Source organism: Ceraceosorus guamensis (genome assembly GCF_003144195.1).
Source record: "Ceraceosorus guamensis strain MCA 4658 unplaced genomic scaffold IE81scaffold_81, whole genome shotgun sequence".
NCBI lineage: Eukaryota > Fungi > Basidiomycota > Exobasidiomycetes > Ceraceosorales > Ceraceosoraceae > Ceraceosorus > Ceraceosorus guamensis.
In genome coordinates this window covers 5,456-15,967 of record NW_020290076.1, presented here as the reverse complement: position 1 = coordinate 15,967, position 10,512 = coordinate 5,456, and the positions used below count along the sequence as shown (strand labels likewise).

General features: G+C 55.7%; 3 protein-coding genes across 3 annotated transcripts; 1 reads left to right on the top strand and 2 right to left on the bottom strand.

Moving 5' to 3' along the window:
• Positions 1–1,163: 1,163 nt before the first annotated feature.
• On the bottom strand, positions 1,164–3,004 carry IE81DRAFT_245188 (PHP domain-like protein). The gene is made up of 5 exons (XM_025511261.1): positions 2,976–3,004; positions 2,517–2,844; positions 2,180–2,445; positions 1,698–2,098; positions 1,164–1,634 (listed from the first exon to the last, which is right to left on the bottom strand). Exons 2-5 carry the CDS (start codon positions 2,731–2,733, stop codon positions 1,508–1,510), a joined length of 1,011 nt encoding a protein of 336 aa, XP_025367230.1. The 5' UTR covers positions 2,734–2,844; positions 2,976–3,004; the 3' UTR covers positions 1,164–1,507.
• Positions 3,005–3,443: 439 nt separating this feature from the next.
• Positions 3,444–6,397, top strand: IE81DRAFT_368579 (hypothetical protein; the record flags this gene model as incomplete). Its single annotated transcript, XM_025517164.1, has 5 exons — positions 3,444–4,710; positions 4,803–4,911; positions 5,024–5,844; positions 5,916–5,985; positions 6,060–6,397. Exons 1-5 carry the CDS (start codon positions 3,856–3,858, stop codon positions 6,395–6,397), a joined length of 2,193 nt encoding a protein of 730 aa, XP_025367229.1. The 5' UTR covers positions 3,444–3,855.
• A 164-nt stretch (positions 6,398–6,561) lies between these two features.
• On the bottom strand, positions 6,562–10,159 carry IE81DRAFT_342945 (hypothetical protein). Its single transcript, XM_025515722.1, has 9 exons — positions 9,898–10,159; positions 9,389–9,805; positions 9,241–9,304; positions 8,819–9,162; positions 8,412–8,749; positions 7,955–8,320; positions 7,634–7,881; positions 7,342–7,540; positions 6,562–7,246 (listed from the first exon to the last, which is right to left on the bottom strand). Exons 1-9 carry the CDS (start codon positions 9,959–9,961, stop codon positions 6,692–6,694), a joined length of 2,595 nt encoding a protein of 864 aa, XP_025367228.1. The 5' UTR covers positions 9,962–10,159; the 3' UTR covers positions 6,562–6,691.
• Between the last annotated feature and the right edge of the window lie 353 nt (positions 10,160–10,512).

Here is a 10,512-nt window from a genome sequence, read left to right as displayed (position 1 = left end):
GAAGGGATGCTTCCTGGTCGTTCTTCTGACTCCCAATTCAATAATTGACTTTCAAATTCTGACAATTAACGCGGAATTAGATTCAGTTTTGAGTGGGATTTCAAGTTCGAAATTCCATTCAATTTTGAGTCAAGAGTGGGATTTCTCTTCTTGTGTACCGAATCCGTGGCGCTCACGTGTCCTTCTGATTGGCGGGCATCCAATCAAGCATATGGATCAGCCGATTTGAGAGATCCTGAGTATGCATGCAAGGACTGGAGACGGCAGATGGGGGGCCGAGACAGATCTTGGAGAAATAATAGCTGTGATCGGTGGCCTGGCCTTTGCGCTGATCTTGCTTTCGAGTCAGACCTCAAGGCAGTGTTGACCCATAGGGCGCACCGCGCACGAGTAGCAAAAATGAATGAGGAATGCTGGAAGTGTGCCTCCTAGGTGAATCACCAGGGTGAGCCACGACCGCCGCCAGGGTGCTATTCCCTGGCCAGTTACCTAGGCCGTTTGAACAGGACGCCGCGAATCCTTGAATGCCCCCATTTTATATTTAGTTGCGGGGGCCCCCCTGCCGCGTAGCTAGGCACCTGACGGACTCCGGCATGCATCAGTGTGCCGGTGGACCGAGGCGGGAATGCGAAACCTAGGCCCATATGCAGACAGGTCCACGTTCTGTTTCTGAACACCAATTCGGTACCGCACAGCGGCCCGTATGCACCCTTGTGCGTGTGTTGTGATTGTGGTAGTGATAGTTGGATAGGCGCACCAGGCGCGGGGTCGAACCGGCGACCCTGGCTCCGCGCAGCGGAGACCGGAAATGAGCGTCATGCCTAATAAGATATGATTAAGACCATAAATCACCTGAGCCAGTTAGGCGTCAATTCAATAATCCAGATAATCTGCGGATCATAAGCCACAAAGCGCTATTAGCGCTGAACAGGATCATAATCTTTGACTCACTCAGTCCCTGCTCCGTACATTCACGATTCACTTGAGCCCAGAAGGGAACGAGTTGCTTCGGTGATGACCCATACGTACTACATACATGCGGCAGCCTAAGTGTCCTCGGTCTTTGTACCGCCTCCGCCACAGCGAGAAGGGTCGTACTCAGTGGGCTGCACTGTAATCTTGCGTCGCTTGGTTTCGACCTTTGTCAGCTTAGTCGAGGGAGGTCTCGCGCTTCGTTGCGGGTGCAAGCCCTTTGATGACACCCTTTGATGCTTGCTTTGTAGCTCCCCAGGGCCTGCATGCTTTGACTCTGAGCTTGTGAGCGAATGCTTCCTCTTCGCGATCGACGTAGTCTGCTCCCGAGGCATTGAAAAGCCTATCTCCATGTCTGTCATCGGATTGGGGTCTCCGTCGCTCGGTTTACTCGAATGAGGCAAGGTCCCGGTGGTCTGAGCGGAGGGACTGCTAGCACGCACGGCTATCGAGCAACCTGCCGAAAGGACAGGCGCTTCCATGACCCCTCTGAACGATCGGCGAGCCTCTTGCGGGGCGCAGGCAGCCGCTGTATTTAGCGGCAATCGGAATGGCGTGCGTGTGCAAACAGCTCGTACTTACGTGCACGGGTGAGCACTGCTCGAGCCGTCGCTGAAATGGAATCCTTGGCAGCTTGCGGTGACATGCCAAAGATAGATGCACTGCGAAGCTCCCCAAATCAGCAATCCATGTGGAGTGGTGCACGCGTCTGCTTTTGCACTCACACAGCAATGACGTCCTTCGGTCCGCGAATGTCAAGCAAGGTCGCCGCGCCGGAGGAAATTATGATCCCCTTCCCTCCGGTCAGCCTTAGCAAGTCTCTTGTATTGGACACCAAATTCCTCTTCTTCCTTTCTCTTTCTTTCTCGCTCTCTTCAGAAGCACCGGCCAGCATTGCGCTGTAGGTGATCTCGAAGACTGCTCCGCTTCGAATTGCAGTTCGAAGTGTGCTCCTTTTGGGTGCAAATGGCAGACGCGAGCTGGAGGCTAATTCCAGCGAGATTATGTCGACCGAAAAAGGTTTCAACTCTGTCAATGTCTGACAAGCGAGACTGAAAGCACTGTCGGTAGTTGGTTGGACTGCGATCAGGTCCCACGTAGCGAGAGCGGCCGCCTGAGAGGAAGTCTACAACGGTGGCAGATGGGTTGTATGCGTGGTTTGAGCGAGAGACTAGCCTCGGTGATGCCTGTTCTGGTGCCTACTCACGAAGCCATGCCCGCCCTTTGTCAGACTGCTATCGTCCATGGTGACAGTTAGTCGCTGTAGCTGCTGTAGTTGCGGTGCAAGCCCTGCGCCAAATTTGGCCCTTGGCTTCCTAAGCCTTGGACCCGTAGAGGCTAGGTGGGGAAAGACTGGCAGTGAGATGGCATCGGGAGGTTGAACCACGCATCCTCCCGAAAGCCCAAAGTGATTCGTTTCGCCTCTGTACCGTGTCTGCACAATGTGGTTGAATGCAATGCTGGTGAAGCCGACTAGAGCAGGAGCAAACCAGTTAGTGCGCGCTCACGTCCAACGAGACCATTGTTGTGACCACTATTCTCACAATGAGTCAAATCTTCCAGTATGTTCTTCACTTGCTTCCTCTGCAATTCTGAGAGCCCATCGTGGGTTTCGCCATTGTTCACGACGCTCACTGCTGAAATTGCTCTAGAAGCCCCCAAAGCGCGCTTGTTGTGTTTCCCTGTTCCGCTTCTCTTCGCGCCAGACGCAATGTCCGCGAAGCAGTCGACGGGCCAGGGTATGTTGAGATCCAAGTACATCAGGAGCCGCGACTGACCTGTGATTCTTGCGTATCGCGGGGCCGCTAGAGCGTCGTCGGTCAAAGCCAAGCAATTCGAGGTTGCATTCAAGACCAAAAGGGGACCTCAAGGCTGAATAGTCAAGCGTGACGGGTCGCCAGTCCCGTGGAAAGGGCGAGGTGAAGAGAGAGAAATTCGGAGGCGTGCGCGTCAGCTTCGATGCGGGGTCCTGCGAGGCTCCAGCAGCACTGGTACCGTCTCACCTTTGGTTCTACTCGTCGGCCCCTGGGAAAACTTGCCGAAACTTGTCGCTGCCTGACTGGCTTGCTCGTTCAGAGCAGTTGTTCAAAGGTAGCGGTCTGCTTCTGCGTCCGAGCACAGGTGACCCTCGTTTCAAATCAGACGAGGCAGGTTGAGCTGATCATGTTTGGGTCATCTGCCGAGTGCGGCAATTAGAAGCAAGCGCCTAGTAACGTTCACAGCATCAAATTCGCGGAGGTGAGGTGAGTCGGATCCTTCATTGAGGGTCGAGTCTTGGGTTGTTGCCGTCATGAGTCAGGAGGCGATTAGCCCTGCTGCGTTCTCCAATCTGAATCGTCGAGCTTGATTCTGCGCGCAGACGCTGCGAAATGTGCGTGACGCATATCGGGTATAGATATTTGCCGCAGGTAGCATATGCAGCGCACGGAATACACGCAGACCGTACACATCTTCAACATGCATGGCCAGCACACATACGATGCACTCACAACACTCACGACTCACACTCGTTACTACTCACACTTGTAACTACTCACGATTGCGACTACATTTCGAGCAACCTCCCATCAACATTCACCTAGGTCACAACCGCTCGCGAATCTGCCGCGCCACTTGTGGTTGTGTCCTCCATTGCAAAGCCGTCGCCCACCTGAGCAAAACAGGTCGCAACTTCCTGAAGACGCCAGAGCGTGCCAACTCTCATCTTTTCGCAAACGACTGTGGCCACGAAAAGCCCTGGCTACTTCTTGGCGCAGCTGCTGCTTTCTCATTCATCCTCTTCTTCGAAAGCATCGGCTAGGATCTCGCGAGGCGGCACCTTGAGCTGATGCGCCCCGTCTTATTCTGACCGAAAGGCCAACAGCTGGGAGACTCGCCCTCATCATGATTCCGCACCGGCCCATGCCGGTAGCTGGAGGCGTCGGCGGTATGCCAATGGGCGTGGGTACGGGAATGACAGCAGGCGTGACTTCAGAAATGGGAACGGCAAGCGATGGCATGCATCCTCAGGTCCATCTGCAGACTCCAGGGCAGTCTCATCCATCTCACTTTCGTCCTCATCATGGGCATCAGCCCGGCGCTGCAGGCGTGACCGGTCTGAACGCGCGAGCGGGTGCGCAGGGTGGAGTCTATCATCCTCATTCTCACCAAGTTCTTGCGCAGGAACAGCATCACGTTCAGCAAGGCATACCGCCTCAGCTTCAACACCCGTCAGGTTCGGGACAGCATGGTCCACAAATTCATCAGCTCCCACAGATGAACCAACACTCGAACCCTCATGCCCAACCCCACGCATCGCTGAATGGCATCTCTTCTCCTCATCCCAGCAGTGCGGGCGTATCTACACCTCCAAACGCAGCCAATCAGGGGCAACCCATGATGATTGGAAGAGTGCCGAGCGCAGCAGGAGCTCAGGTTCCTGGCGCAGTACCGAATCATTTTGCTCCGCAAAGGAGGGCCTCTGGACAGCTTGAGCATTCGAATGCGGATTCTAATGGCTTCGGTCAGGCGGTTCCTGGCTCAGCACAGACACAGCCGCGCGGATCAGCTCATCAAAATGCTGTCCGACTCAATGGCAGCTTGCCTGATGGTCATTCCAGTCACACCCGAGCCGTTGGCACATTGGGTGGTCCACCGCGTGGCTTGCCCATTGCTCCAGCAGGGCAAGTGCATACGCCCCCCGGGAGTGGTGTGATGCGCATGCTGCAGTACTCGGAAGCTCTAGCAGCCGGTCCAGAGGTGAGGAGCAGGTATTTGCTCGCAATCAGCCTCACGAAATCGTGTGGGATAAGCGATCTTGCTGACCTGATCGTGTGCTTGATACCTCATAGCGAGATACAATGGAATACTGGCAGGATTGGGCGAAGGAATTTTATGCATCCAATGGCGTGTTTCACTACGTTCTCTGGAATCCCACCAGCCGCGAACAAAAGGCTTTTGGTGAGTGGCCACGGCCGCATACAGCCTGTCGGAGATGTGCTCGGAAGCTTTGCGATTACACAGTGGGAACGCTAGACCTAACCGCGGTGGCCCCTTCACGCTTCATTATCAGAGGTGCCGACCTCCGTGCTGCCCAGATACATGCTGACCAACTACATCTCAGGCATGAAGGGTGCAAGTTTACATCTCGAGGCCCCACGAGAGTACGTGGCGGGAGCGACGCGATTTCCCTCCTCGTCGTCTCCTTTTGCGACCAATTCACCAGCTTTTGCGACGAAATTCTCGCTGCATCTCGAACCGTCGTCTGCCGTGACGCATTTAGTCCAGTGCGACAGGGCCATCATCATGCAGTACTTCTCCAGCGGCTGGCAGATACAGCAGATCGGAGCGTTCAGAGCTGCTCTAGTACCTGCACCGAGATTGGTTCCTGTTCAAGCAGGCTCAGAAGGTCCGCATCGGTATGAAGTGAGACTAAGGCTCGAGTCGTTCGATTACTCTTGCATTTCGCACACGAGCTACCTGTCGCACGGTATGCTCTCGCCTGTCAAGATGGAACAAAGCATTCCCAAGGAGACGATTCAGGCTATACTCGCTGCCCATGGTATTTCTGATTCGAATGCTGCGGGAGAGATGGACAGCAAAGGTGGGATGGGGGTAAAGACTTCAAAGAAACCGATGAGAAAGCAATCCAGCGCCGCAAGTAAGAAGGAAGAAAAAGACAGAGGCAAAGCTGAAGGCGCTGGAGCCACAGCAGCACTGGTCAAGGAGGAAGACAAAGACAGTAACGGCACTAAGAACGAGAACAGAGACGATGAGACTACATCTGGAGCTCCTGGCAACAATTCATTTTTCGTCTCGGTCGAAAAGCTCGATCTACCAGAGAGCCCAGTAAACGAATATGGTATCACGCTTAGAGCTATGAGGTGTCTCGAGGTACGTGCCTGGTGCCAAGTGGAATATTTTAGCAGCCTGTGGCGGCTGACGTACGCCTCTCGCAAAATCAGATCACAGAGAGCGTCTGTCACCTTCGCGCATTGATGGATTTCACGCAGCACGAGAACATTGGACCCCTGGGTTGGTACCAATTACAGGAAGCATGACATTGTCTCCCCTCTGCTGACCACGCCATAAAACTGCCTCCTTTCCAGAGGGTCTGCGCAAGCTAGCACAGCAGTTCAGGGAACAGCAGCGAATGTCGTCTGCTGGTGGATCAGCAGGCAGTAACTACGCACTCCTGCCAGCTGCCGCCATCAACGCTACCGCCTCTTCCCATCCAGATCCGACCGCGAGTGGGGAGGCAGATGCGGCGGCTGGTATGGGTGGACAAATCGCAGACAACGCTGCGAATAAGAGAAAGGGTGCGCCCGGGGAGGCTGCAGGAGGCAACGCTAACGCAGGAAGACTTAACCTGAGCAGGAGCTCAACCCAGCAGGGCTCCAATGCTAGCCCCAAACAAGTTTCAAGTCCAACCAAACGCCAACGGTGACCGACGATAAACCAGCGCGAGAAACGTCAAGTTGACCTGCGCATCGGCGTTTGCGTTTTGTAACAGTATCACTCGTGGGACCCTGATCTCATTGTAATAATATCACGTTTAGGCCGTTTCTCACTTTTTCGTCGCGCTTTTGATCAAACCTATAGCGAAAGTGTGGCATCAAAGTGAATGGATAGAAATTGCGATGGAATCGGCACCTTTGAGCGTGAGAGTGGTGTCGCAAAGGCGTTCATGATACACCATGGCTCCTCGTACGTTCTGCGACTTTGCTGTGCTATCGCTCTTTTAATACTCCAAAATCAATTCGCCGGCCTCTTCCGCAGCCCCGCCGGGAGCGCTGTCTAGGTCTTCGTACTTGTTCGGAGCTCTGCGCGCCCTGGGATCGAGAGGCTTGGGGGCGGGAGGTAGCGGCGCCGGGAAGGTGCCGGTGGGAGGGCTGCTATTCGGCTTCGATGGCTGAGGCATAGGAGGCCCAAGCCTAGAGCTCAGATCTCCTACAGCGCCGTTCGAGAACGCCAATGCACCATTGGCGTACCGTTCGTCTACGTAAGACTCCGATCTTCTCGGAAAGCCGCGAATCGCACGTCCGCCAACATCTGCAGAGGCCATTGTGCTGCCGCCCAGCCGGATGAGCGGCCCACCATGGATGCCGGCTGGGGCGTGGGATGGGAATGAATCCTCAAAACCGCCCAAAATGCCTCCAAGCCGCTGCGCGAGTTGACCTGAACCTCCTAGATCACCCCTCGCATGCCCGCGGCCAGTCCGCCCGCGATCGTCTCGGGCTTGGAGTGCCGGCATTACCCGGCCAGGATCTCCGACGTATGAATTGAAGGCTTCCATCTGTGATGATGCCAGAAGCAAAGCGTTTGTCAGTGCGCACCTCGCGACATTGACCGAGTCTCTGTTGTCGTGCGGTGACAATGCATGCTACGCACTTCTTTGATCTTCTCGCCGGCAAAGTCGTCGAGGAATGCTCTGTGCTTATTGACCACGTGCTTCCGGACAAAATTGGCTGCTTTGAAAGGTTTGCTACACTGCTGAGTGCCGCCGTCCGGGCCCGTGATGGGTACGACGCAACGGTGCTTTTCGCCTTCGTCTTGCTGCGAGTAAGGTGCTGCCAGCTTCAAGAGCTCTCTGATTGCACGCGAGACGTTGCAAGCGAGGACATGTGCTGGATCTTAGTCTGCTGAAATTTGGAGTCGGGCGCATCGCAATCGCGGCACTCACTCCGGCACATCATGGCCACCATAGGACTCCAAGTTCGCCTTGTCTGGATTCACGAGCAGCCAATGTTTCGAATCGAGTGCCTCGCCCCAGCCTTTCTCCACCTGCGTGGAGACCGCGCGTGTTCTGCGCAAATGTTTGGGTGATCGCCTCACGAGCTCTTCGGCAAAGTCGCAAATGATGCTTGCGTAGTAATCACAATGGTAGACCTGACGGAGGAGATCTAAGTGCAGATCAAGGTGTTTGCACAGCTAGCAGACGTCGGCGCGAAGGCTCTAGGGTGAGCCTAGGCCAACTTGTGAGCCGGGAGTTGCGTTGACTCACAGCATCGCGCAGAGGCTTAGAAGCCTCTTCATCATCATGAACCTCCTGGGCTTTGGCATCTTCCTGAATGTCGTGCGCACTGCGTCCTTGAAGCCCTTTGCCAATTGCCTCGCATCGCGCGTCGATCTCGACTGAAGCATCAGTATCGAGCCATTCTTGCGCTGCGCCGGTAGCCTGATCCTCCGCATCCTCAGCGCGACGCCTTTCAAGCTCTCGATCTTGCTTCTGCAAGAAGCTGACGAGCTCTCGAGCTTGCCGAAGATCGTGCGCCAGCCGAGCAAGGCTGGAAGCCTGAGCAGGCGCGATGCGCAACCGAGCGTGTGGGGCACGATCCGTGGTCTCGAAGGCGAGTTTGATGCCATTGATCTAAGCCAAGGGAGTAGGGTAAGGGCGGGCCGGTAACGAGGATCAACTAGGCTGCACGCAGCGTGCAAAGCGTCTGGGCAATACGACTCACTGTCTTCGCATTGAGAGCTTCGGTGATCGCGTGAAGGTCAGACTCCGGCTCAAACACTGCCCAGCCCATCCTGCCCCACTTTTTGCCTGGATGCGGTTCCCCTACCGCCAAGTACCTGAAGCCGACTTGTTCCTGTAGCACTTCTTCCAGCAGGGTCCTCGGCAAGTCGTGTGGAATGACTCGTAGCAGCACCTCATTTGGTTGCGCAGGTGTGCTTGCTTGCTCCGTATCAAGCAGCACCTCCTCTTGCCCCAAGCGCGAAGTCGACATGAGCCAACCTTTCTTTTCGTTCTCCTCGAGAGTACCTGGGATGCCCTCAAGGGCGCGCGAAGACGCGGCTAGTAGCAGAGGACATGATCGAGTGAGCCATCGTACACGATTGTACGTTGGTAAGCCTCGACACTCACGCTTAAGCTCGAAATCCACCTTGTCGAGCGACCCGCTCCGAAGTTCTCCCAACCACCTTTCTTTGCGACCCTCTCTGCCTTTCCTCCTTCGATCCAGTCGACGTTGCACATCAACGACGGCGAGTCCGTATCTCTCCTCAAACCAAAAGTCCTTGTTGTGCTCCTTGAAGAAGCGTTGCATTGCTTTGCGCTGAAAGTCCGTTCGATACTTTTGGTACTTCTCGTAAAGCTCTGCACTGGCCTGCGGCGTGTTAGAGGCAGCGATTGGGTCTGCTGCTTCCCGCAACATCTGCGCAAAGCGCTTAAAGGGCAGCAGGTAGTCGAAAGCGAAGGGGTCGAAGCGGCTGCGGGAAAATGGCGTATCACAAAAACCTCACAAATTAGCGCTGTCGAGTTCCCGCCAAAGCTCGTCGGGCACTCACACCGGCTCACGAGGGCCGCTTCCGGCAGCTGAACCACGCCCCCCGTACCCTGCAGCGTAGGGGTCTGTAGATGACGCGCAAATTGTCGAGGCTGAGCGCTCAGACAAATCCAGCCTTTGCTCGTGCTATGACGAGCACCAGCACTCACCATGAAAGCGCAAAGTCCGGTCCCATTCATCATCCACACGCGCTTTCGGCGCATACCTTTCGCCATCCCCGCCTACCCTCGGATCGAAGCGATACTGGTCATCGTAGAGATCCCGTGTCCGCTCCCACTCTCGTGTATCTCTTTCACGCTCCCAGTCCAGTCTTTCTCTGTCATCTCCACGCAGCGGATAGCGGTCGTAAGGGCTCGCTGCGGCGGCAGCTCTTTCTTTGGCGCGCTGGCGGTCTATCCAGTCAAGATATTCGGGATCTTTGCGGGTTGGGTCGATCCGAAAGCCATTCACAACCTCTTCGCCGCCTTCCTGGCCCCAAGGAGAGTGACCGCGAGCCGCCGCAGTGTGTGTATCAGCTCCTGAAAAAGGATGGACTGGCGAAAGACGTCGCTTGAGAGGCCGAGGATCTGTGTGCAGCGAGCGAGTCATGGTATCAGCACTTAGTCCCCGCAATATACACAGGTATGCTTCTGATGTGAGCCCACACCGCACCACTCACCGCCATGGTAGTGCGTCCTTTCACTTTCATAGGGATCGTGGCTATAGTCCGGTCGGTACTCCATACTGGCGTAGATGGTGTCTTGAGGCAGATGTGCAAACGTGGGGGATACGATCGGCGAGTAACGCACGATGTACAAAGGGGTGAAGAGCGTTGCGAGTGTGTGCGCACTCGTAACAAAGCAGGCACGAGAGTTGGTGACAGTCAGACGGCAAGCAGGAAGAGCTTTGCGCGAGTGGACGGCGTAGAGCGGCGAGGCGAGGTGTGGCGCCGACGAAGATTCATCGCGCACCGCCGCGCTTTTCTTCGCCAGCTATACACGCGCAGGATCGCGCGCGAGTGACGACGCGGGCGATGCAGCGCAACATGAACGCCGGCACGTGACTGGAAGGCGCTAGGGCGACTCCAGCAGATGCGCGTCACCCCACGCGCTGCACAAGCAGACGCACATGCAAAGCCAGCTGTTCATCATTCAAAGCCAGTCACTGTCCATCATTCTGGGTGGGGTCACCAAAGCCTTCACCAAAGCAAAAAGAGGCTGTGCTCCACTGAGCTGACACAGAGCAGTCACTGAGCTCTGCTCTGTGGGCCTGGCTTCACTGAGCTGTGCTTCAA

Coding starts and splice junctions, on each gene's coding strand:
- IE81DRAFT_245188 (XM_025511261.1), bottom strand. CDS start 2,733: ATGTACTTGGATCTCAACATACCCTGGCCCGTCGACTGCTTCGCGGAC. Junction 2,099..2,179: donor CAAAGGGCGGGCATGGCTTC/GTGAGTAGGCAC, acceptor CCACCGTTGTAG/ACTTCCTCTCAGGCGGCCGC. Junction 1,635..1,697: donor CCGAAGGACGTCATTGCTGT/GTGAGTGCAAAA, acceptor GGAGCTTCGCAG/TGCATCTATCTTTGGCATGT.
- IE81DRAFT_342945 (XM_025515722.1), bottom strand. CDS start 9,961: ATGGAGTACCGACCGGACTATAGCCACGATCCCTATGAAAGTGAAAGG. Junction 9,806..9,897: donor AAGGACGCACTACCATGGCG/GTGAGTGGTGCG, acceptor CGCTGCACACAG/ATCCTCGGCCTCTCAAGCGA. Junction 7,541..7,633: donor GGTGGCCATGATGTGCCGGA/GTGAGTGCCGCG, acceptor GCGTGCAATCAG/AGAGCTCTTGAAGCTGGCAG.